The sequence below is a fragment of the Mauremys reevesii genome, unplaced genomic scaffold (genome assembly GCF_016161935.1).
Source record: "Mauremys reevesii isolate NIE-2019 unplaced genomic scaffold, ASM1616193v1 Contig2, whole genome shotgun sequence".
In the NCBI taxonomy this organism is placed as follows: domain Eukaryota; kingdom Metazoa; phylum Chordata; order Testudines; family Geoemydidae; genus Mauremys; species Mauremys reevesii.
In genome coordinates this window covers 1,287,396-1,311,179 of record NW_024100826.1, presented here as the reverse complement: position 1 = coordinate 1,311,179, position 23,784 = coordinate 1,287,396, and the positions used below count along the sequence as shown (strand labels likewise).

Sequence of the window (23,784 nt, the reverse complement as noted above, 5' to 3'; positions counted from 1 at the left end):
TGGGATCAAGGCCATGATTTTTTTGGGGGTGTTAACAATCCTGGTTATTGCCCTGGCCCCTCACGAGAAGAAGAAAACAATGGACTGGATCCCCTGTGTGGGTGGGGGGGTGGATAAGTCCTGCTTGTGGCAGACCCATCCCATGCTACCCTGAGCCTCTTCTGCTTCCCCTCAGCAGGTTGGAACCGGCCTCCATGATCGCCCAGTTCTTAGCCAGGCCATGGCATGCCTGATGGGACTCACCACACCTCCCACCCCCACCTTTAGCCCTGTTTCCCCACCCCATCACTTCCCTGGCTCCAGCCCCCATCCCACTTCATTGGATCCTGCCCAACTTCCTCCCCCACAGCCTCCTCCCAGACAGATCCTGCCTCTTCACTCTCCCACGCTGCGCCTGTTCTCACTCCTGCATTGCTCCTGCGACTGCAGTCGACTCAGGTCGCACCTCCCCCACACCACCTGAGGGGGTCACTGAGTACACAGGAGGGACAGGTGCCCTGCTCTGTGTGCTGGTGCCTGGCACCACAGCAGACAGGAGCAACAACAATTGCAGTGAAAATTGGGCTCAGCTCCTGCAGCCCCAGGCTGGAGCGTGCTCAGTCACCCGGTAGGGCAGGCCCATGGGCACTCTAATCCATTCTAGGAGCTGGGATGGGGTGAAGCAGAATCTTCAGGGAATTAAAATGGCTCTACTGAGTATGTGCAAACTCAGATTCTCCAAAGACTTATAACTTGGCCAAATGTGGGTGGATTTCGATGGGGACAGCAAAAGGCACATCCCTTCCTCCAAGCCACCCTGCTGCTTGGAGGCACTAGAGCATTGCAAAGAAACTGTTGTATAAATTAACTTGGCAAAACAATGGCTTTTGCCCTAGCCTCGTTCTTGGGAAAAGGCCGAATGGATGAAACATTCCCAAAAAATGTCTGCCTGAGGCAGACACCAGACCTGCCGTTTCAGCCTGAACGGTTAAAGTTTTTCAAAGTTATAAGAAAGAAAAAACAAAGAGTCTTGCACTGGGAAGTATCGGGGAACCTGGATAATAGGTGGTGCGACCAGATGGTGCAGTCAACACCCAGCCCAGCCCCTCCATCACAACACAAGGGTGATGTTCGCCTGGTAACCCCCATCCCGTCCCTCATGGCACACACCATCATATCCATTCAGTCTGTTTATTCCCTCTTAGCCCATGGCCCACCTGGCCCCAGGCTCATTCTCTCTGCAGGCCAGGGATGGAGAACGTGTGCTCCTCCATCATGGCAAAGGCCACCTTCTTCTCATAGTAGGCAGCCTCGTTGATGAAGGCCGGGTAGATGGTGGTGTTGCCCTCGTAGAGGATCTCCTCCCCGCTGAAGGTCTGGAAGATTGGGTCCCTGGGGTTCAAGGGAAGGAAATTCTTATCCTAAGGGTGGAACAGCTTGGTGATAGGCTGGGGCTGGAGTAGCTGGGAGCTCCCCCCACAGCCAGTGCTCTTGCCCTGCTCCCTACAGCGCCCCCTGCTGGTTGAGGCCAGGATCCTCACTGTCCTGGAATTACCTTCTGGTAACCAAACATTTTATTAGACATGTGGCAAGACCCCATGCAGGTCACAGTGCCTTGTGAACTAAGCCCACCTCAACTCATCTCCTGGCTGTCCAATGTCACCCAGCCTGGTGCTGTATAGCTACAGTCTACAGCTCCCTTGAGCCCAAGGGCTGCATAACCAAGATCATGGAATCAACTCCACTCACCTCGTGCCCCAGAGTAAACCCAGCTTCACCCCGCTGAGCTCGGGGGCTAACTCTGGCACTGCCTTGCCATGGCGGAGCCTTTGGGGTCCAGGCCTCAGTTGCACTAAGGCCCCTTTGTGCCGCTCAGTAGAAGAAACAGGAGCAGAGGTATCCCGGCTGCTCTAGAGCTGATGTAAGAGCCCTGCTTCCAGCCCCCACTATGGGATAGACTGGGATGGGGGAAGGGGTGCATTATGCTCTGGCTATTCTCTGCTCCCTGGGACCATGGAGAGCAGAGGGTAGCTCACAGCAGCCCTTGGGCTGCTTTAACCCACACCAGGGGCCAGGCGCACAGTCCACAATTCAGGGCACAGAGGTGGTTTAAAGCCACCCCCCCTTGCTCTGCTCTGAGCTCAGAGAAGGGCTGGGGGAGAATCCGGGCCGGTGAGTCAGTCCTTGTCATTGCCAGGCTGGCTTTGCGGGCATGCTGGAGCTACAGCTGTGATCTCTGCATCCCAGAGAGAACAACAATGCAGGGGCTGGGACCACCCTATTCCCAGCCCACACCCACCTGCAGCTTGGGATGCACCATTGCTGAGATCTCCCCATCTGGGTAGCGGGGATAGTCCATGCACCCGGTGATCTTGTACGCGTCGATCTCAAAGGCAGGGAACACTGTGCCTATGGGGCAAAGGGGGCTCAGAATGGGGGGGGGCACTGCATAGGAAAGCTGCCCTGTCCTTCCCACCCCACCCCAGTTAATAACAGGCTCCCACCACTGTGGCTAGAGAGGAAGGTGACCCCCTCAAAGTACTGATATGGGAGGAGATCCTCACCTAGGGTGACCAGATGTCCCGATTTTATAGGGACAGTCCCAATATAAGAGGCTTTTTCTTATATAGAAGCCTCTTACCCCCACCCCCATCCTGATTTTTCACACTTGCTGTCTGGTCACCCTAGCCTCACCTATCCCTGAGGCCACTGCAGAGCAATGCATGATGGGATAGCTCAATTCATCTCCAGGGTGATGCCTGACGGGATAGCTCATGCCCCCTCTGGGATAACTCACCCTTGTTAAAGAGTTCAATGAAGTCCAATGCGCAAGCTATGAGGTCTCTCATCTGAGTGAACAGGTCAGCTCTCACCACCTGCTGGGGCTGTGGCCCCAGCTCCAGCGCTGCAGGGAGGCCACAAGGACTCGGTTACGGCTCTGTTACTGTGCCCTCTCCAGCGCGCCTCCTGAGAGCATGCTGCAAGGAGTCCCCCGAACATGCCCCAATGCCCATTGCTACCCCTGGGGCCCTGCCCAGCACCCACCACCTCCCTCAATCACAGCTATGCCCCAGGTGCCTGCTGAAATACCACCTCTGTCCTTTCATCCCACCCACCCCCAACCCCTACCTCACACACCTGGCCCTCACTGCTCTCAAGACACTCCCATGCATGGGACAGTGAAAAAGGCTCTGGATGGGGATGCAGAAGCCATGGGGTCCATCCCTGCCTCTGCCACCAACCTCAGGCGTGACCTTGAACTCATCTCTCTCTGAAGGCACCTGAACAGGAGAGTGTTAGCCCGGTGCACTACGCCCGGCTCAATCCCAGGGGTTAGGAAAACTTTAACCACTTCGGGGGTCAAACACCAGGGCGGGGGGTGAGCTAGAGAACCTAAAGGGGCAGCGTCAGCACAAGAATGAAGGGGGATCACCCAGCCATGAATAAACGCAGGCTGGAAATGAAAGGTGGGTTCTACCCATCAGAGCAATGAGGGTCCGGACGAGCCTCCCAGTGGGGTGAGGGTCTGTGTAGGGCAAATTCCCCACAATATCCTGGACAAAACTTCATTCAAGGAAGTTTGACTTAATTTGATATGTTTAAGCACCTTAGGCGTTGCTTGTATTGAAAATACAGATGTCTGTGTTTTATTGGGGGATGGCACGGAACGTCTCTTGGCAGGGCGGGACTAATGTAAACCCTGGGACACATTAGGCACTTCAAAGGACTACTTGGAGCAATGGGCCAGGCAAGACTGGGCTTTTCAAGTGAAGTGATTCCCCAGGAAATCTCAAGTGGGAGGAGGATTGTCATAAACAGATAGTTAAGGGTTAAAGTGTGTTTTACCTGTAAAGGGTTAACATGCAGTACCTGGTGACCACTTGACCAAAGGACCAATCAGAGACGAGATTTTTTCAAATCTCTGTGGAGGGAAGCCTTTTGTCTGAGTGAGAACTGTTCTTGAATCTAACAGAGGACAGTCATGTCTCCAAGTTCTCCTGGAGTAGTTTCTACTAATTAATAGTGAGTATTAATTAGAAAGGCAAATTAGTCTTATGATTTGATTTCTATATTTGCAATTGTGTGTTTGCTAAAGGAAATGCTTTATTCCTGTTTGCTGATATTGCTTTTACTGAGAAAAGGGGGAGAGGGGATTCTCTCCAGAGATTGATAAGGTTATACCCTATGAGTGTCCAGCTTGGGCTCATAGAGATTCTGTATTTTTCTTTTTATTCTTTAATAAATTCTTTTCTTTTCTTTGGACTTGGTTAATTCCTTCCCTTGGGGAAATTCAGGGGAAGGGGAGGGGGAAGTGGACTGCTTCCCTGTGTGTAGAGATTCAAGGCGTTTGAATCCAGGCATTCTGTCTCCGGAGCAGGCTGGAGAGAGGGGGAGGGGGGAGGTTCCTCCTCTGTGAATTGATCTGTGTTCCCAAGGGGGGAAACAGGGGTGTCCCGGCCCACGGAATTGACCGGGTGGTGGCAGCCGAAGGGGAGACCTACCCTAGGATTTTGGGGTGGGGGGAAGACATGCGGGTCCTCACTTTGAAACCGCCCAGTTTCAAGTGAGGGTAGACTCTGACATGGTGGCAGTGGTGTTTCGGACCCAGAGAGAGAGGCTAGGCTTTTCTACCAGAGGCACTCTGAGGCAGTTTACAGTTTCAGCCAGGTTGGCTGGAGGCAATTTAGTTTCCAGCAGGCTTTGTTGGAAGCATATTTTCGTTCTTGTTGCTTGGACAGGCAGCTTGAGGAAAAGGCAAGTTTCAAGCAGTTTTCAGGGTTAGGAGGAGTTGTTTTCTCTGCTGGCTATGCTGAGGAAAAAAACTCTTCCCTAGAGGTGTGTCCTTCCTTTGTGATATCAGGTATCACTCAGGATTCCTAAGGTGGGGGGAAGTGCTCGACAAAGTACATTCCCATCCAACAGGGAAAACAGGTTTGGGGGGGGAGACAGAAACCCTCCAGCCAGATTTTTTTTCCCTGTGTCTTTTCAAATCCTCTGGAGCCAGGGAATACAAATCTCTGAGAGGATTTACTACACTTTTCTGCAGGTACTACGTAGCACCAGCCGGTCAGCTGGGCTTATTAGGAAGATTGTTTTTTTGGAAACAGATTTTCAGCTGGGTTTAGCTGAGGCATAAGGTTTCTAACAGGCTGTGTTAGAAAAGGATTTTTTTCCTCCTTCTTTTCTTTTTTCTCCTTTTTTTTTTCTTTCTGTCTGCTTAAAAACAGCTAGGAAAGAGGTGCAAGTTTTTCTAGGAGGCTTGTTAGAAAGGACCCCCACTGTGAGGTACTTAGCAAGTGCTAGAAACAGGACAAACCAGTTTTTTTGGTCTTCTCAGTATATCAGCAAACAGCAACTACACATTTGCAAATGAAAAGGTTTTGTTTCTTTTCTATTCAGTCTCTCGGGAATAGAAAGGGTTAGGAATTGGGGAAACTAGTTCACTGACTGCACAGGGGTGTGGCCAGCACCAAAAAGCAACACCAGCAAGCCACACATAAAATTCACTGACTGCAGAGGGGTGTGGCCAGCACCAGAAGGCACTGTTCCCCATCCCAAGAAATTTCCCACCTACATGGCAGGTGAGGACACTAAGGCCTTCTTCAAAAAGGTTAAAAGGACCTGCCATGGGTACAGCATCCCTGAAGACCAGTACAAGGACTGGTCAGGAAAGAGGACTTTTGCTGTCTATTACAATTATTCCATCCCCATGCTACTGGGGGCAGACTTGGCCAACCATGTGCAGCTGGCCAAGAGGGGGGGAGTGGTCACCCGCGGCCAGGCCAAACAAGCAGGCACTCCCATCCCTGTTCCTGAGCCATCCACCAAGACCCCGTCTGTGTTACCAGAGACCCAGACAGAGGTGGTGGAACCGGATCCCATGCCAACAACTACAGCAGCCATAGTACATCCAGTCCCAGGACCGGAACTGGAAAAGCAACCAGCGGCAAGACCAGCGCCAGCACTGACGCCAGCGCTTGCAACTTCACCGCCAGGGGGCGCCAACGGGCCTAAACTGGCAGAAGCAGCAGACAACTCTACCCAAGAGGCTCAGGCAGAGCCTGAAATATCACCTTGTGCACCAGCGAAGAGCGGTCCACAGTCAATGGAAACAACCTCATCACCTACATCGCTCCCAAAGGAACTGATGTCTCCCGCCTCAAGGGAACAGTTCCAGACAGAGCAGGAAGCCGATGACAGCCTTAAGAAAGCTTGGGCGGCGGCACGAAGCAACCCACCGCCTCTCAGCTCTTCTACCCAATTCCAGTTTGTTGTAAAACAAGGACTTTTATATAAGGACATTCTTTCTGGTGAACACCAGGGAGGCCAGCATCCTCAAAGACAGTTGGCAGTTCCAACTAAGTACTGGGACAAGCTCTTAAGCTTGGGCCCTGACATCCCAGTGGGCATTCTGGGGTAAACAAAGCAAAAACAGGTTAAAAACATTCCTTCCACTGGGAGGGGATGGGCAAGGACGTTGCCAAGTATGTCCGCTCAAATGCATACAAAGTGTTCTTCAGTGTCAAATATCTTGTTGTTTACATACTTAGTAGTATATGTAATAGTGCATGTGTTTTGTTTATCTGTTTATTTTACAGTTCTAGGAGGAAATCACCACCAGTAGTTCCCACTGTTGGCGATTTGGGGGGCGTGTCATAAACAGATAGTTAAGGGTTAAGGTCTGTTTTACCTGTAAAGGGTTAACATGCAGTACCTGGTGACCACTTGACCAAAGGACCAATCAGAGACGAGATTTTTTCAAATCTCTGTGGAGGGAAGCCTTTTGTCTGAGTGAGAACTGTTCTTGAATCTAACAGAGGACAGTCATGTCTCCAAGTTCTCCTGGAGTAGTTTCTACTAATTAATAGTGAGTATTAATTAGAAAGGCAAATTAGTCTTATGATTTGATTTCTATATTTGCAATTGTGTGTTTGCTAAAGGAAATGCTTTATTCCTGTTTGCTGATATTGCTTTTACTGAGAAAAGGGGGAGAGGGGATTCTCTCCAGAGATTGATAAGGTTATACCCTATGAGTGTCCAGCTTGGGCTCATAGAGATTCTGTATTTTTCTTTTTATTCTTTAATAAATTCTTTTCTTTTCTTTGGACTTGGTTAATTCCTTCCCTTGGGGAAATTCAGGGGAAGGGGAGGGGGAAGTGGACTGCTTCCCTGTGTGTAGAGATTCAAGGCGTTTGAATCCAGGCATTCTGTCTCCGGAGCAGGCTGGAGAGAGGGGGAGGGGGGAGGTTCCTCCTCTGTGAATTGATCTGTGTTCCCAAGGGGGGAAACAGGGGTGTCCCGGCCCACGGAATTGACCGGGTGGTGGCAGCCGAAGGGGAGACCTACCCTAGGATTTTGGGGTGGGGGGAAGACATGCGGGTCCTCACTTTGAAACCGCCCAGTTTCAAGTGAGGGTAGACTCTGACATGGTGGCAGTGGTGTTTCGGACCCAGAGAGAGAGGCTAGGCTTTTCTACCAGAGGCACTCTGAGGCAGTTTACAGTTTCAGCCAGGTTGGCTGGAGGCAATTTAGTTTCCAGCAGGCTTTGTTGGAAGCATATTTTCGTTCTTGTTGCTTGGACAGGCAGCTTGAGGAAAAGGCAAGTTTCAAGCAGTTTTCAGGGTTAGGAGGAGTTTTTTTCTCTGCTGGCTATGCTGAGGAAAAACTCTTCCCTAGAGGTGTGTCCTTCCTTTGTGATATCAGGTATCACTCAGGATTCCTAAGGTGGGGGGAAGTGCTCGACAAAGTACATTCCCATCCAACAGGGAAAACAGGTTTGGGGGGGGAGACAGAAACCCTCCAGCCAGATTTTTTTTCCTGTGTCTTTTCAAATCCTCTGGAGCCAGGGAATACAAATCTCTGAGAGGATTTACTACACTTTTCTGCAGGTACTACGTAGCACCAGCCGGTCAGCTGGGCTTATTAGGAAGATTGTTTTTTTGGAAACAGATTTGCAGCTGGGTTTAGCTGAGGCATAAGGTTTCTAACAGGCTGTGTTAGAAAAGGATTTTTTTCCTTCTTCTTTTCTTTTTTCTCCTTTTTTTTTTTTTTCTTTCTGTCTGCTTAAAAACAGCTAGGAAAGAGGTGCAAGTTTTCTAGGAGGCTTGTTAGAAAGGACCCCCACTGTGAGGTACTTAGCAAGTGCTAGAAACAGGACAAACCAGTTTTTTTGGTCTTCTCAGTATATCAGCAAACAGCAACTACACATTTGCAAATGAAAAGGTTTTGTTTCTTTTCTATTCAGTCTCTCGGGAATAGAAAGGGTTAGGAATTGGGGAAACTAGTTCACTGACTGCACAGGGGTGTGCCCAGCACCAAAAAGCAACACCAGCAAGCCACACATAAAATTCACTGACTGCAGAGGGGTGTGGCCAGCACCAGAAGGCACTGTTCCCCATCCCAAGAAATTTCCCACCTACATGGCAGGTGAGGACACTAAGGCCTTCTTCAAAAAGGTTAAAAGGACCTGCCATGGGTACAGCATCCCTGAAGACCAGTACAAGGACTGGTCAGGAAAGAGGACTTTTGCTGTCTATTACAATTATTCCATCCCCATGCTACTGGGGGCAGACTTGGCCAACCATGTGCAGCTGGCCAAGAGGGGGGGAGTGGTCACCCGCGGCCAGGCCAAACAAGCAGGCACTCCCATCCCTGTTCCTGAGCCATCCACCAAGACCCCGTCTGTGTTACCAGAGACCCAGACAGAGGTGGTGGAACCGGATCCCATGCCAACAACTACAGCAGCCATAGTACATCCAGTCCCAGGACCGGAACTGGAAAAGCAACCAGCGGCAAGACCAGCGCCAGCACTGACGCCAGCGCTTGCAACTTCACCGCCAGGGGGCGCCAACGGGCCTAAACTGGCAGAAGCAGCAGACAACTCTACCCAAGAGGCTCAGGCAGAGCCTGAAATATCACCTTGTGCACCAGCGAAGAGCGGTCCACAGTCAATGGAAACAACCTCATCACCTACATCGCTCCCAAAGGAACTGATGTCTCCCGCCTCAAGGGAACAGTTCCAGACAGAGCAGGAAGCCGATGACAGCCTTAAGAAAGCTTGGGCGGCACGAAGCAACCCACCGCCTCTCAGCTCTTCTACCCAATTCCAGTTTGTTGTAAAACAAGGACTTTTATATAAGGACATTCTTTCTGGTGAACACCAGGGAGGCCAGCATCCTCAAAGACAGTTGGCAGTTCCAACTAAGTACTGGGACAAGCTCTTAAGCTTGGGCCCTGACATCCCAGTGGGCATTCTGGGGTAAACAAAGCAAAAACAGGTTAAAAACATTCCTTCCACTGGGAGGGGATGGGCAAGGACGTTGCCAAGTATGTCCGCTCAAATGCATACAAAGTGTTCTTCAGTGTCAAATATCTTGTTGTTTACATACTTAGTAGTATATGTAATAGTGCATGTGTTTTGTTTATCTGTTTATTTTACAGTTCTAGGAGGAAATCACCACCAGTAGTTCCCACTGTTGGCGATTTGGGGGGCGTGTCATAAACAGATAGTTAAGGGTTAAGGTCTGTTTTACCTGTAAAGGGTTAACATGCAGTACCTGGTGACCACTTGACCAAAGGACCAATCAGAGACGAGATTTTTTCAAATCTCTGTGGAGGGAAGCCTTTTGTCTGAGTGAGAACTGTTCTTGAATCTAACAGAGGACAGTCATGTCTCCAAGTTCTCCTGGAGTAGTTTCTACTAATTAATAGTGAGTATTAATTAGAAAGGCAAATTAGTCTTATGATTTGATTTCTATATTTGCAATTGTGTGTTTGCTAAAGGAAATGCTTTATTCCTGTTTGCTGATATTGCTTTTACTGAGAAAAGGGGGAGAGGGGATTCTCTCCAGAGATTGATAAGGTTATACCCTATGAGTGTCCAGCTTGGGCTCATAGAGATTCTGTATTTTTCTTTTTATTCTTTAATAAATTCTTTTCTTTTCTTTGGACTTGGTTAATTCCTTCCCTTGGGGAAATTCAGGGGAAGGGGAGGGGGAAGTGGACTGCTTCCCTGTGTGTAGAGATTCAAGGCGTTTGAATCCAGGCATTCTGTCTCCGGAGCAGGCTGGAGAGAGGGGGAGGGGGGAGGTTCCTCCTCTGTGAATTGATCTGTGTTCCCAAGGGGAAACAGGGTGTCAGCCCACGGAATTGACCGGGTGGTGGCAGCCGAAGGGGAGACCTACCCTAGGATTTTGGGGTGGGGGGAAGACATGCGGGTCCTCACTTTGAAACCGCCCAGTTTCAAGTGAGGGTAGACTCTGACATGGTGGCAGTGGTGTTTCGGACCCAGAGAGAGAGGCTAGGCTTTTCTACCAGAGGCACTCTGAGGCAGTTTACAGTTTCAGCCAGGTTGGCTGGAGGCAATTTAGTTCCAGCAGGCTTTGTTGAAAGCAGATTTTCGTTCTTGTTGCTTGGACAGGCAGCTTGAGGAAAAGGCAAGTTTCAAGCAGTTTTCAGGGTTAGGAGGAGTTGTTTTCTCTGCTGGCTATGCTGAGGAAAAAAACTCTTCCCTAGAGGTGTGTCCTTCCTTTGTGATATCAGGTATCACTCAGGATTCCTAAGGTGGGGGGAAGTGCTCGACAAAGTACATTCCCATCCAACAGGGAAAACAGGTTTGGGGGGGGAGACAGAAACCCTCCAGCCAGATTTTTTTTCCTGTGTCTTTTCAAATCCTCTGGAGCCAGGGAATACAAATCTCTGAGAGGATTTACTACACTTTTCTGCAGGTACTACGTAGCACCAGCCGGTCAGCTGGGCTTATTAGGAAGATTGTTTTTTTGGAAACAGATTTGCAGCTGGGTTTAGCTGAGGCATAAGGTTTCTAACAGGCTGTGTTAGAAAAGGATTTTTTTCCTTCTTCTTTTCTTTTTTCTCCTTTTTTTTTTTTTTTCTTTCTGTCTGCTTAAAAACAGCTAGGAAAGAGGTGCAAGTTTTCTAGGAGGCTTGTTAGAAAGGACCCCCACTGTGAGGTACTTAGCAAGTGCTAGAAACAGGACAAACCAGTTTTTTTGGTCTTCTCAGTATATCAGCAAACAGCAACTACACATTTGCAAATGAAAAGGTTTTGTTTCTTTTCTATTCAGTCTCTCGGGAATAGAAAGGGTTAGGAATTGGGGAAACTAGTTCACTGACTGCACAGGGGTGTGCCCAGCACCAAAAAGCAACACCAGCAAGCCACACATAAAATTCACTGACTGCAGAGGGGTGTGGCCAGCACCAGAAGGCACTGTTCCCCATCCCAAGAAATTTCCCACCTACATGGCAGGTGAGGACACTAAGGCCTTCTTCAAAAAGGTTAAAAGGACCTGCCATGGGTACAGCATCCCTGAAGACCAGTACAAGGACTGGTCAGGAAAGAGGACTTTTGCTGTCTATTACAATTATTCCATCCCCATGCTACTGGGGGCAGACTTGGCCAACCATGTGCAGCTGGCCAAGAGGGGGGGGACATGTCAGAGTCTACCCTCACTTGAAACTGGGCGGTTTCAAAGTGAGGACCCGCATGTCTTCCCCCCACCCCAAAATCCTAGGGTAGGTCTCCCCTTCGGCTGCCACCACCCGGTCAATTCCGTGGGCAGGACACCCTGTTTCCCCCCTTGGGAACACAGATCAATTCACAGAGGAGGAACCTCCCCCCTCCCCCTCTCTCCAGCCTGCTCCGGAGACAGAATGCCTGGATTCAAACGCCTTGAATCTCTACACACAGGGAAGCAGTCCACTTCCCCCTCCCCTTCCCCTGAATTTCCCCAAGGGAAGGAATTAACCAAGTCCAAAGAAAAGAAAAGAATTTATTAAAGAATAAAAAGAAAAATACAGAATCTCTATGAGCCCAAGCTGGACACTCATAGGGTATAACCTTATCAATCTCTGGAGAGAATCCCCTCTCCCCCTTTTCTCAGTAAAAGCAATATCAGCAAACAGGAATAAAGCATTTCCTTTAGCAAACACACAATTGCAAATATAGAAATCAAATCATAAGACTAATTTGCCTTTCTAATTAATACTCACTATTAATTAGTAGAAACTACTCCAGGAGAACTTGGAGACATGACTGTCCTCTGTTAGATTCAAGAACAGTTCTCACTCAGACAAAAGGCTTCCCTCCACAGAGATTTGAAAAAATCTCGTCTCTGATTGGTCCTTTGGTCAAGTGGTCACCAGGTACTGCATGTTAACCCTTTACAGGTAAAACAGACCTTAACCCTTAACTATCTGTTTATGACACGCCCCCCAAATCGCCAACAGTGGGAACTACTGGTGGTGATTTCCTCCTAGAACTGTAAAATAAACAGATAAACAAAACACATGCACTATTACATATACTACTAAGTATGTAAACAACAAGATATTTGACACTGAAGAACACTTTGTATGCATTTGACCGGACATACTTGGCAACGTCCTTGCCCATCCTCCCAGTGGAAGGACTTCCCCAACCTGTCTTTGGTTTGTTGACCCCAGAATGCCCACTGGGATGTCAGGGCCCAAGCTTAAGAGCTTGTCCCAGTACTTAGTTGGAACTACCAACTGTCTTTGAGGATGCTGGCCTTCCTGGTGTCCACCAGAAAGAATGTCCTTATATAAAAGTCCTTGTTTTACAACAAACTGGAATTGGGTAGAAGAGCTGAGAGGCGGTGGGTTGCTTCGTGCCGCCGCCCAAGCTTTGTTAAGGCTGTCATCGGCTTCCTGCTCAGTCTGGAACTGTTCCCTTGAGGCGGGAGACACCAGTTCCTCTGGGAGCGATGTAGGTGATGAGGTTGTTTCCATTGACTGTGGACCACTCTCCGCTAGTGCACAAGGTGATATTTGAGGCTCTGGCTGAGCCTCTTGGGTAGAGTTGTCTGCTGCTTCTGCCAGTTTAGGCCTGTTGGCGCCCCCTGGCGGTGGAGTTGCAAGCGCTGGCGTCAGTGCTGGCGCTGGTTCTGCCACTGGTTGCTTTTCCAGTTCCGGTCCTGGGACTGGATGTACTATGGCTGCTGTAGTTGTTGGCATGAGATCCGGTTCCACCACCTCTGTCTGGGTCTTTGGTAACACAGACCGGGTTCTGGTGGATGGCTCAGGAACAGGGATGGGAGTGCCTGCTTGTTCGGCCTGGCTGCAGGTGACCACTCCCCCACTCTTGGCCAGCTGCACATGGTTGGCCAAGTCTTCCCCCAGTAGCATGGGGATGGAATAATTGTTATAGACAGCAAAAGTTCACTTTCCTGACCAGTCCTTGTACTGGTCTTCAGGGATGCTGTACCCATGGCAGGTTCTTTTAAACTTTTCAAGAAGGCCTCAGTGTTCTCACCTGCCATGTAGGTGGGAAATGTCTTGGGATGGGGAACAGTGCCTTCTGGTGCTGGCCACACCCCTCTGCAGTCAGTGAATTTTATGTGTGGCTTGCTGGTGTTGCTTTTTGGTGCTGGCCACACCAGAAGGCACTGTTCCCCATCCCAAGACATTTCCCACCTACATGGCAGGTGAGAACACTGAGGCCGGCACTTCAAAGGACTACTTGGAGCAATGGGCCAGGCAAGACTGGGCTTTTCAAGTGAAGTGATTCCCCAGGAAATCTCAAGTGGGAGGAGGATGCACACGTAACTCCTCTGGGCTATGCCAGAAACTTCGTCCTGATGATGGGAACTTTGTCTGCTGATCACCGGTTACATGAGGACAAGAGCAGAGAGCCAAGCTGAAGGAAGGAGGGATACATGAATTCATGGAGGTGCTGGTTCTGAGCCCCCCACTATTATTAACTGGTGAGCACAAAAACACCCATTGGTGGAGTCTGAAGGACTGATCACCGAGCAGAACCATGGCAGGAGTCAGGGTGATTGCTGAGAAGCTTATTAGCAGTGGTTTAGATTCTTTTGTTTTAGCAGGTTTTCTCTGTTCTGCTTTCACCTTAGGAATAAATGTTCTTGCTTAGAAAAGCAGTGTGATAACTAATTAAGGTTAAGATGGAGCATGGTAAGTTTGTGAGCTGGTTGTGTGCATCAGCAGGAATGTGGATTCAATGAACCAGGCAGGATTGGAGAAAGGATGGCTACTATCTGCAGACAGAGCACCTATGCAATGATCCTCAGCATGGGGATTGAACCCTTGGCCTCTATAGTCACAGCTAGAAGCCACTATGACAGTGTACCCCATAAGGCTTTATGGGGGGGTGCTCATAAATGTATGTATGAAATAACTGGTATAGGGTTTTGCTACATATGCCATGTAACATATCTATGTAAAGGTTATGATCTACTGGTTATGTTCATCCTAGTTTTATGCAGGCACCATTTGTGTGTTTAAAGTTATGAACATTGGCTGTATAATTGCTTGATTTCTAAGTAGACTTAGTTAGAACATTTGGTCACTTCTTGGGAAAGGAATGTGCAAATTAGGTGCTCAATCAGGGAGCACTTAACAGACAAAAGAGCTTGGAAGACTCCAATCCACATAAGAAGTCTACCCGAGGACATTCAAGGCAGCATGTGAGTAATGGCTGCTACCTGCAAGTCCTGAGTCATGCATGGGCATGTGACTTGCCCGTGTGATTCCAAATCTCCATTTTGTGACTGGATTCTACACAGGGTGAGGAGGGGGGTCTCCTCCTACAAGAGAAAGTCTATTTAAACCCCTGGGAGACCCCTCCATTTTGTCTTTGGCTGGCTAAAGAAGGAGCCTCTCAACCCCCCAGAATACTGGAAGGAAACTGGAACAAAGGACAGTGACTGCAAGGGATAGGAGTGATTGCTGGACCCAGGCTAAAAGGAGATTAGCCTGTAAACGGGAGCATTCTGGAACTGGTGATGATCTTATCTGTATTTAGTTTGATTAGACATAGATTTGCGCATTTTATTTTATTTTGCTTGATAACTTACTTTGTTCTGTCTGTTACTACTTGGAACCACTTAAATCCTACTTTCTGTATTTAATAAAATCACTTTTTACTTATTAATTAACTCAGAGTATGTATTAATAGCTGGGGGAGCAAACAGCTGTGCATATCTCTCTATCAGTGTTATAGAGGGCGAACAATTGATGAGTTTACCCTGTATAAGCTTTATACAGGGTAAAATGGATTTATTTGGGTTTAGACCCCATTGGGAGTTGGGCATCTGAGTGCTAAAGACAAGCACACTTCTGTGAGCTGTTTTCAGATAAACCTGCAGCTTTGGGGCAAGTAATTCAGACCCTGGGTCTGTGTTGGAGCAGACGGGAGTGTCTGGCTCAGCAAGACAGGGTGCTGGAGTCCTGAGCTGGCAGGGAAAACAGGAGCAGGGGGAGTCTTTGCACATCGGGTGGCAGCTCCCAGGGCAGTTTCTGTGATCCAACCCATCACAGCCACTACAGTGTGAGCTACAGGAGGCAGCAGCCTCAGAAACCTGTATTTGTGTTCTGGACACTAGAGGGTGATAGAGCCCCACACAGCATTACTGCACTCTGTCGAGCCACCTGCAATTCACCCCATTCGCCATGGGAGCCCCTAAGGAGCCAGTCTCAGAGCTGGGGCAGGCAGTGCCCTATGAGGGAGGAGATCAGGGTGGGGCTTAGCTGGGAGCAGCAGTGGGAGGGGGTGTGTCTCCCAGGAGAAGGAGATGGGGAGCCATGGAAATGAGGGGAAGAGAGGGCACTGGGAATGGGGGGAGCGAAGGCTTGGGGGTTAGTAACTAAGGGGCAGGGCTTGAGGGCTGGGGAGAAAAGGGCAGGGGTTAGTAGTGGGGGCAGAATTTGGGTATAGAGGGATGGACTTGGGGATGGGGAGATGGGGCTTGAGGGTGCAGTGGGTGCTGGACATGGGGCACAGAGGGAAGGGGCGTGAAGCTGATGGAATGGTGATGGGGTGGTGAGGAGGTGACATAATCAAGGACGTGGTGGGGAGCAGCAGTGCTTGGTGCCAGAGGGGCATGGGAGGGTGGGCTCTGGGGGGTAGCCAAGCAATGCCATTCCCTGCCCTGGGACAGACTCACTCACTCCACAGGGCTCTCCCTGCCCCCTGGCAGCGCCTGCTCCCTACCTAGCCCGGCTTTGGCCACCGAGTTGATGGAGTAAGTCTCCTCGCCTGGCAACTTGTACAGGTAGATGGGACAGGGGCTCCGTGTGTAGTGCATCTGGGGGAGAGAGAGGAGAGGGGTTAGGATGGGGGACCCTGGCCAAATGCAGGGCAAGTGGAGAGATCGGGGGCTGGCTCACCTGGATGTAGTGGCACATGTGCATGGGCAGCAGGCTCTCCTCTGAGTCCACGATAAGGCAGATGCCCATGCTGGCCGTGGTGTTGTGCAGGTCGAACATGAAGTCAAAGGCCTGGGCCGAGCCCTTGGGGCCGTAGGTCTGGTTGATCTCGCGAGCCAGGACCACCTCATAGGGCTCGTCCTCTGCCTCTGCGGAGCTGGGACAGGGAGAGACGAGTCACATGGAGCCACCAGGGCCCCTGGAACCAGGGGACCGCTCCAAGTAGGGCTCACCCTCCCCCAATGCCACTGGGAGCCTGCTCCCCTCCAGCTCACATTGGCGGCCCCAATCAGTGCCGTAATGAGGGCAAGGCGCACAAAGCTGAGGAGTGCAGAACGGAGATATTTATAACCCAAGTCATCTCCCCCCACCCCCCGGCCCCACCTGCACCTCCCCCGAGTGTCCCCCGGCCTCAACTTGCTCCACCCCGCCTTCCTGGCCCTGGAGCAGGGCGTCCCTGTCTCTCCCCTGCAGCTCCATGCTGCCTCCCTGCAGCAACTGCTGCTGCAGGGTCCTAGCGCCCCCATCTCAACAGCCAGGGCAAACTGACTCTGGGCCTGCCCTTCCACCTCAGACCCTTCCCTTTTCCGGCGGGACCCTCCACCAGCATAGGGGGTCCCCCTGCCTGCAGTCACTGCTCCTGCCCCATGCTGGGCAAGGAGGCAGCCCCATCCCTCACCCCCAGTGAGGCTACAGTCAGGGGCAACAGCAGGAGAGGAAGTGCACACAGCACCCCCTGGCACCCATCACAGGGGAGGCGAGGGAGATTTCTGGACCTGAGAGGGGCCCTAGGAGCACATGCAGTGACAGTGGTGGGGGTGAGTGTGCTTTTGGGAGGCAGGAAATGGGGGCTTCTCCCACAGTGCTCGCTGCTGCCAGCAGGGAAAGGGATGGGGGGAGTCCTCCTCTCTGGCCCCTGTTCCGGAGCAGCCTGCCTGCACCCCAAACTCATCCCCAGCCCTGCCCCACCCCAGAGCCCACACCCCCAGTCAGAGCTTTCACTCCCCCACCACACCCTCAATCCTCTGCCTGAGCCTCTCCAGCACCCCAAACACCTCATCTCCAGTCCCAGACAGAGCCCTGACCCCCCCTCCCAGAGCCTGAACCTCAATCCCCTTCCCCAGCCTAGGGCCTACACCCCAGACCTCCTCTCTCACCCAAACTCCCTCCCGGAGCCTTGGGCAGGTGGGGGGGTGGAGTTTGGGCAGGGGCGCGTTCTGGGCACCACCAAAATTTCTACAAACCTGCCACTCCTGATCCTGCCCTGCAGACCTGAACTCCCAGCATTCTCAGGACACATGCTGATCCCTAGTGGCCACTGCTGATATCCAGCACCTCCCTCCTCTCTTAACCTGTGAGTCCCTCTCTGGATTGGAACTGGACTGGAACCAAAGATCATCTTGGAAGCAACATTACCAGCCCAAGCAGTTAAAAGTCATGAGTTAGACCCCCCAAAATCACAGGCTCTACCGCCGCTGCTTCATTCATTCTTCAGCAGCAATCCAGTGGCAGGCCCTTCCCTCTGAGAGGGACTGAGGGACCCGCTGCCGAATTGCTGCCGAAGAGCCGGCCCTGGGGGAGGGCGCAATTTTATATTCTTGCCTTGGGCGCAAAAATACCTAGTACTGCTCTGGCCCCAATCATGGTGTGGGAAAGGTTCCAGGGGGTCAGTGTGAGGGGTGGAGGATCCCTCTGGGGCAGGATCCCGGGGGGTGGGGGGAGTAGTGTGAGTGAAGAGGGGTTCCATGGGGGGTGCAGTGTGAGGGGAAGCCTATCCACTGATGAGGGGCATGTGATCAGTCACCTCACACCGTGCTTTCTCATGCACTACGAAGCCCCAGCTCATGGAAGATCCCTTGGCTTCCCACCACCCCCTGGGATAGCAGTGCAGAGTGTTGAATGCTGGGATAACTCATCCCAACCCTGGGAACTCATGCAGAAGGATGCATCATGGGAAACCTTACCCATCACTGGAAGCCTCTCCACAGTGATGCATCATGGGATAAGTTTCCCAGACACTCCCCGAGAACCAGTGCAAAACAGTGCATCATGCTGGGACAGCTCTCCCCGCCGCCCCGGGGACCAGTGCAGAGCACTGCATGGTGGGACAGCTCTCACCACCACCCTGGGGACCAGTGCAGAGCGCTGCATCCTGGAACAGCTCTCCCCTGGGGACCAGTGCAGAGCGCTGCATGCTGTGACAGCTCTTCCCACCACCCTGGGGATCAGTGCAGAGCGGTGCATGCTGGGGCAGCTCACCTGAGGAACTCGGTGGTGAAGGTGCGGTTCAGGTCCCGTCCCACGTAACGCACACACTTCTCAATGGCACGTGGGTTGCCCAGGAAGGGCGTGACAGTAAAGCTGCCACGCTGCAGCTCCATGGGATCCCGCAGCCAGTGCTTGGCCAGGTAGATGCCTGACATTTCATTACCGTGGGTGCCTCCACACACCGCCACACGGCTCAAGGGCTTGATACGACAAGAGGCTGCCATTTCTGCGGCTGCTCTGCTGCTGTTGGAGGGGGAAGAACAGAGAATGCTGCCCAGGTCAGAGCCCACATGGGATCTTCCCCATCCAGTGGCTGTTCTGATGTCATCTCCACTGGCCTGGCCTTTGGTGGTGGTGGTGGGGTTGCTGCCCCCCCATCACCACCCGGGCAACTGTAGGGGACTGATGCCCAGAAGCCAGCTGGGATGCCCCCTGCTACAGTCACCCTCCAGCTGGAGCCGCTGCTGGTATCTCCCCCCATCAGTATCTACTGGGGCTTCCTCAGCCAGAGGAGTGCAGAACCCACCCCTGTCTCCACGCCTCTGGGAATGGCTTCCTTTCAGCGGTGTAGGCGTTACATGGGCTTCCCCTCACTCAGACAATGGACGGTGCCCTACTCTTCTTGGGAATCTGCTGGGGAAGTGCCCATGCCAGGCTTCACAGCGCATGGCGGGGGCATTGGGGCCGGCCTTCCTGGCTTTCAGCAGGTGCACTTGCCACAGCAGGCTCTCCAAAGGCTGGAACCTATGACACAGGGCAATTGGCCCTTTAAGAGGGAGTGGGGTGGGCACCTGTGATGGCTTCCCTGCTGCCCAGGGCCAGTCACCCTGTGATACCCAGGCAGCCGCACTTACTCACAGGCAGGTGTGGAAGAACCTCAGGACGATCCAGATGGGGACAGAATCCTCAGCAGGATGCTGGGGCCAGTGGGTTATAAGAGGAACACAAAAGCCACTGGCAGGAAGCCAAATCTGTCAAGGTCACCAAAAAGAAAAGCCCACAAGGATGGGGAGGAGTTTTCAGGCACTGAGGGCAGAGACTGGCCCTCCACCATTCCCTCCTGTGCCTTCTTCCCCTGGGGGCACAGGGCTGAGGAACTGCCAGACTGGATCCAACCCATGCCTCATCTAGCCCAGCATCTTGATTCGTATAATAGCCAGCCCCAGCTGTTTCACATGCAAGAAATGCTGCAGTTGCGCGATCACCAGCCCCCCAGAGAAAGGTCATTTTAGCCCCTACTCGTTAGAGGCTGCAGGGTTGTGCCTTGAAGCATGAGGGTTTAAAGTCCTTACATAACCCTAGCTTATTCCTTGAACATGTATCCTAACTCTGCATGGTCTTGTTTTCCTCCCAAAAGACTGCCCTTATTAGAAATCTTGCTAAGCACCAGCAATACCTCGTGGCAATGAGTTGTGCAGGCTGATTGGGTGTGGGGTACAAAGGCTTTTCCTCTGATCAGTTGGCTCCATTCCATGGCGCATCCCCTTCTTTTTGCCAGGTGGGGGCAAGGTGACAGTGAGTGAAACAGGCTAGAAATGGTCCAGCCAAAGGCATATCCTGGGAGTGCTGAACACTCACCTCTCAGGCAGCCGATAAAGGTCCCAGCCCACCTGCTGGCTGGGGGTGTATGTTAAGAAAGACCCCTCAGCTCCGATCCTGTTCACAGCCTGTTGAGGGCCATCAATAACAATCTCTCCTCAGGGCTCCCAGGTGTGAGAATCTGCTCAAGGTGCAAGCCACAGAGCCCCTCAGTGTTTAATATTTACCTCCTGCTGTTGGGACTTGGATGAATTATACCCCAAGGCTTGCAGTGACCTCTGCACTGAGGCATCCCTCATGGCCTCCAGCCTGGAGACCTGCTGCACCTCTGCTGCTGGTGGGGAGGTCCATCCCCAGATCACAGGCATCTCAGGGGCCCAGATGTTGGCTGTACAGTCCCCAGGAAATGAAGGCAAACCCCAGGCCTTGGGAAGGGTGGGGAGCACTGTCTGGATTCCTCTATATCCCAGGGTCCAAGGGACAGGGCCCTAGCAGGTGTACATCTGTATTGCTCCACTGGAGTCAGTGCTCATTTACACCCACTGAGGATCAGGCCCCACATAATAATAGGAGATATACCTATTTCCTAGAACTGGAAGGGACCTTAGAAAGGTCATGGAGTCTAGCCCCCTGCCTTCACTAGCAGGACTAATTACTGATTTTTGCCCCAGATCCCTGGGTGGCCCCCTCAAGGATTAAACTCACAACCCTGGGGTTAGCAGACCAGTGCTCAAACCACTGAGCTATCCCTCTCACCCAGAGGCTTAGCTAAAGCCTGCCCAGATCTCTCAGTGCCTCTCTTGCACCCCACATTCTCTCCCAGCCTGCCCCACACAGGGAGAGAGAGGGTGTGTGTGTGTGTGTGTGTGTGTGTGTGTGTAATTATCAGCTGGTGGTGGTGGGAGCTGGTAGAATAGACAGGAAGTCCCTGCAACCTTGATTTCAGCCCCCTGCTATTCTTGCCCTAGTGCCTCCTACCCCGCCCCTCCACTGTCCACTGGCCCCCTTGCTGATCCGCTCTTGTCCCTCACTACTCCAGGTGGAGCGCCACACCAGCTCTTCTAATGCAGCTTAGGCCCGACCCGCAGCCACCCCGCCCCCGCTATCCAAGCCCAGCCCCCTGCAGCTGTGCCAATGCCCCTCAATCCTGACTCACAGCCCCCCTGCTACCCCAGCCTTGGGCTCCCCCTGCTCTGCTGAAGGCCCACCATCCTGACCCATAGCCTCTCCATCCTGATTTCTTTCCAAAGTGGGAGTGGCACTAAGCTGGTTGTGACGGCGGGGACAAGCCAGCCAGGAACTGGGCTACAGCTGCCCAGAGAAAGCATGACGCAGCAGGTCTAAGGGCCCCAAGGCTGCCTCTGGCCCTGAGGGCATGGAAGACCTTAAGCAGAGCCGTAACTAGGTATTTTTGTGCCCGGGGTAAGAATATAAAATTGCGCCCTCCCCCAGGGCCGGCTCTTTGGCGACAATTCAGTGGCAGGACCCTCAGTCCCTCTCAGAGGGAAGGGCCTGCTACCGAATTGCCGCCAAAGGATGAATGAAGCGGCGGCAGTAGAGCCTAAGATTTTGGGTCTAACTCATGATTTTTTACTGCTTGGGCTGGTAATGTTGCTTCCAAGATGGCCTTTGGTTCCAGTCCAGTTCCAATCCAGAGAGGGACTCACAGGTTAAGAGAGGAGGGAGGTGCGGGATATCAGCAGTGGCCACTAGGGATCAGTATGTGTCCTGAGAATGCTGGTAGTTCAGGACTGCAGGGCAGGATCAGGGGTGGCAGATTTGTAGAAATTTTGGTGGTGCCCAGAACGCGCCCCTGCCCAAACTCTGCCCCCCCAAACTCCACTCCCCCCTACCCGCCAAAGGCTCCGGGAGGGAGGTTGGGTGAGGAAGGAGGTCTGGGGTGTAGGCCCTAGGCTGGGGAAGGGGATTGAGGTGCAGGCTCTGGGAGGGAGTTTGGGAATGGGAGGGGGTGCAGGTTCTAGGAGGGAGTTTGGGGATGGGAGGGGCGCAGAGGGATGGGGTGCAGGGGTGAGGGCTGTGGGTTGTGGCTGCAGATGAGGGGTCTGGAGTGTGGGAGGGGCTCAGGGTAAGAGTAGGGGTGAGGGCTCTGTCTAGGGCTGGGAGGTTTGGGGTGTAGGAGGGGCTCAGGGCGAGAGTAGGAGTGTGGGGGGTGATGGCTCTGACTGGGACTGGGGATAAGGTGTTTGGGGTGCTGGAGGGGCTTGGGCAGAGGGTTGAGGGTGCAGTGGGGGGGGTGAAATCTCTGACTGGGGTGTGGGCTCTGGGGTGGGGCAGGGCTGGGGATGAGTTTGGGGTGCAGGCAGGCTTCTCCGGGACAGGGGCAAGAGGGGAGGACTCCCCCCATCCCTTTCCCTGCTGGCAGCACCAAGCTCTGGGGGAAGAGCTCCCCCTTTCCTGCCCCCCCAGCAGCACACTCACCCCCACCACTGTCACTGCATGTGCTCCTAGGGCCCCTCTCAGGTACAGGAATTTCCCTCACCTCCCCTGTGATGGGTGCCGGGGGGTTCTGCATGCGCCTCCTCTCCTGCTGTTGCCCCTGACTGTAGCCTCACTGGGGGTGAGGGATGGGGCTGCCTCCTTGCCCAGCATGGGGCAGGAGCAGTGACTGCAGGCAGGGGGCCCCTCTGTGCTGGTGGAGGGTCCCGCCAGAAAAGGGAAGGGTCTGAGGTGGAAGGGTAGGCCCAGAGTCAGTCTGCCCTGGCATTCGAGTTTGGGGGGCACTAGGACCCTGCAGCAGCAGTTGCTGCAGGGAGGCAGCATGGAGCTGCAGGGGAGAGACAGGGACGCCCTGCTCCAGGCCAGGAAGGCGGGGAGGAGCAAGTTGGGGCTGGGGGACACTCAGGGGAGGTGCGGGGGGTGGGCGGCAGGTGGGGCCGGAGGGAGATGAACTGGGTTATAATATCGCCTTTTTTTTTCCTCCGCCACTTTCTGCGCCCCTCGGCTTTGTGCGCCGGAGGCAAATGCCTCACTCGCCTTGTCCTTGTTACGGCACTGACCTTAGGGGCTGCTGTACAGCTATAACAGGGGAGGGAAAACAGGAGACGGCCAGAGGGAAACTCCACCCAGGAGCTTAATGGGAGCTGGGGGTTGGCTAGAGCCAGACCCACTGCTATGGCCTCGGCTCCCCAGTCAGGTGCTTGTTGCGGTGCTGGCCTCCAGCCTGCCCCCTGGTGGCCCTGAGGGTGCATTGCCTTCAGCTCCCTCCATTCTACCAATCAGTTACTTACAGCAGAGTACCTCAAGCAGAGGGAGGTCTGACGTATTAGCTATTGGAGTGAGTCTAAACCCCTCTTCCTTAGGCAGGGCCAGCTCTGGCATTTTTGCCGCCCCAAGCAAAAACAATCTGTGGGCCGGCCGGAGCAGCGAAGCGGGGGACATATAAACCTGCGGGCCAGCCGGAGCAGCGAAGCGGGGGACATATAAACCTGCGGGCCGGCCGGAGCAGCGAAGCGGGGGACATATAAACCTGCGGGCCGGCCGGAGCAGCGAAGGAGGGGGAAAAACAAACCTGCAGCCCGGCCGGAGCAGCGAAGGGGGACGACAAACAAACCTGCAAGCGGCCGGAGCAGCGAAGGTGGGGGGGGACGACAAACAAACCTGCAGCCCGGCCGGAGCAGCGAAGTATGTGTGGGGGGCAAACAAACCTGCGGGGCGGCTGGAGCAGTGAAGTCGGGGGGGGGGACTAACAAACCTGGAGGGCGGCTGGAGCGCGGGTGCAAGGGGACCCCTAGCCCTGCAGATGTTCCCCGGGCAGCGGGGGGGGGGGGAGAG

At 52.9% G+C, this 23,784-nt stretch overlaps 1 protein-coding gene across 7 annotated transcripts; it reads right to left on the bottom strand.

Moving 5' to 3' along the window:
• Positions 1–1,170: 1,170 nt before the first annotated feature.
• On the bottom strand, positions 1,171–23,774 carry ACY3 (aminoacylase 3). Of its 7 annotated transcripts, none has more exons than XM_039517882.1 (8): positions 23,705–23,774; positions 19,312–19,424; positions 18,445–18,696; positions 16,147–16,342; positions 15,971–16,064; positions 2,777–2,884; positions 2,279–2,388; positions 1,171–1,400 (listed from the first exon to the last, which is right to left on the bottom strand). In XM_039517882.1, exons 3-8 carry the CDS (start codon positions 18,675–18,677, stop codon positions 1,209–1,211), a joined length of 933 nt encoding a protein of 310 aa, XP_039373816.1. In that variant the 5' UTR covers positions 18,678–18,696; positions 19,312–19,424; positions 23,705–23,774; the 3' UTR covers positions 1,171–1,208. The 7 variants fall into 7 exon arrangements, with proteins under 7 accessions (XP_039373816.1, XP_039373815.1, XP_039373814.1 ...); XM_039517881.1 differs by lacking the exon at positions 23,705–23,774 and adding an exon at positions 23,522–23,584 and having other exon boundaries at positions 19,308–19,424; XM_039517880.1 differs by lacking the exon at positions 23,705–23,774 and adding an exon at positions 23,522–23,578.
• Positions 23,775–23,784: the final 10 nt, after the last annotated feature.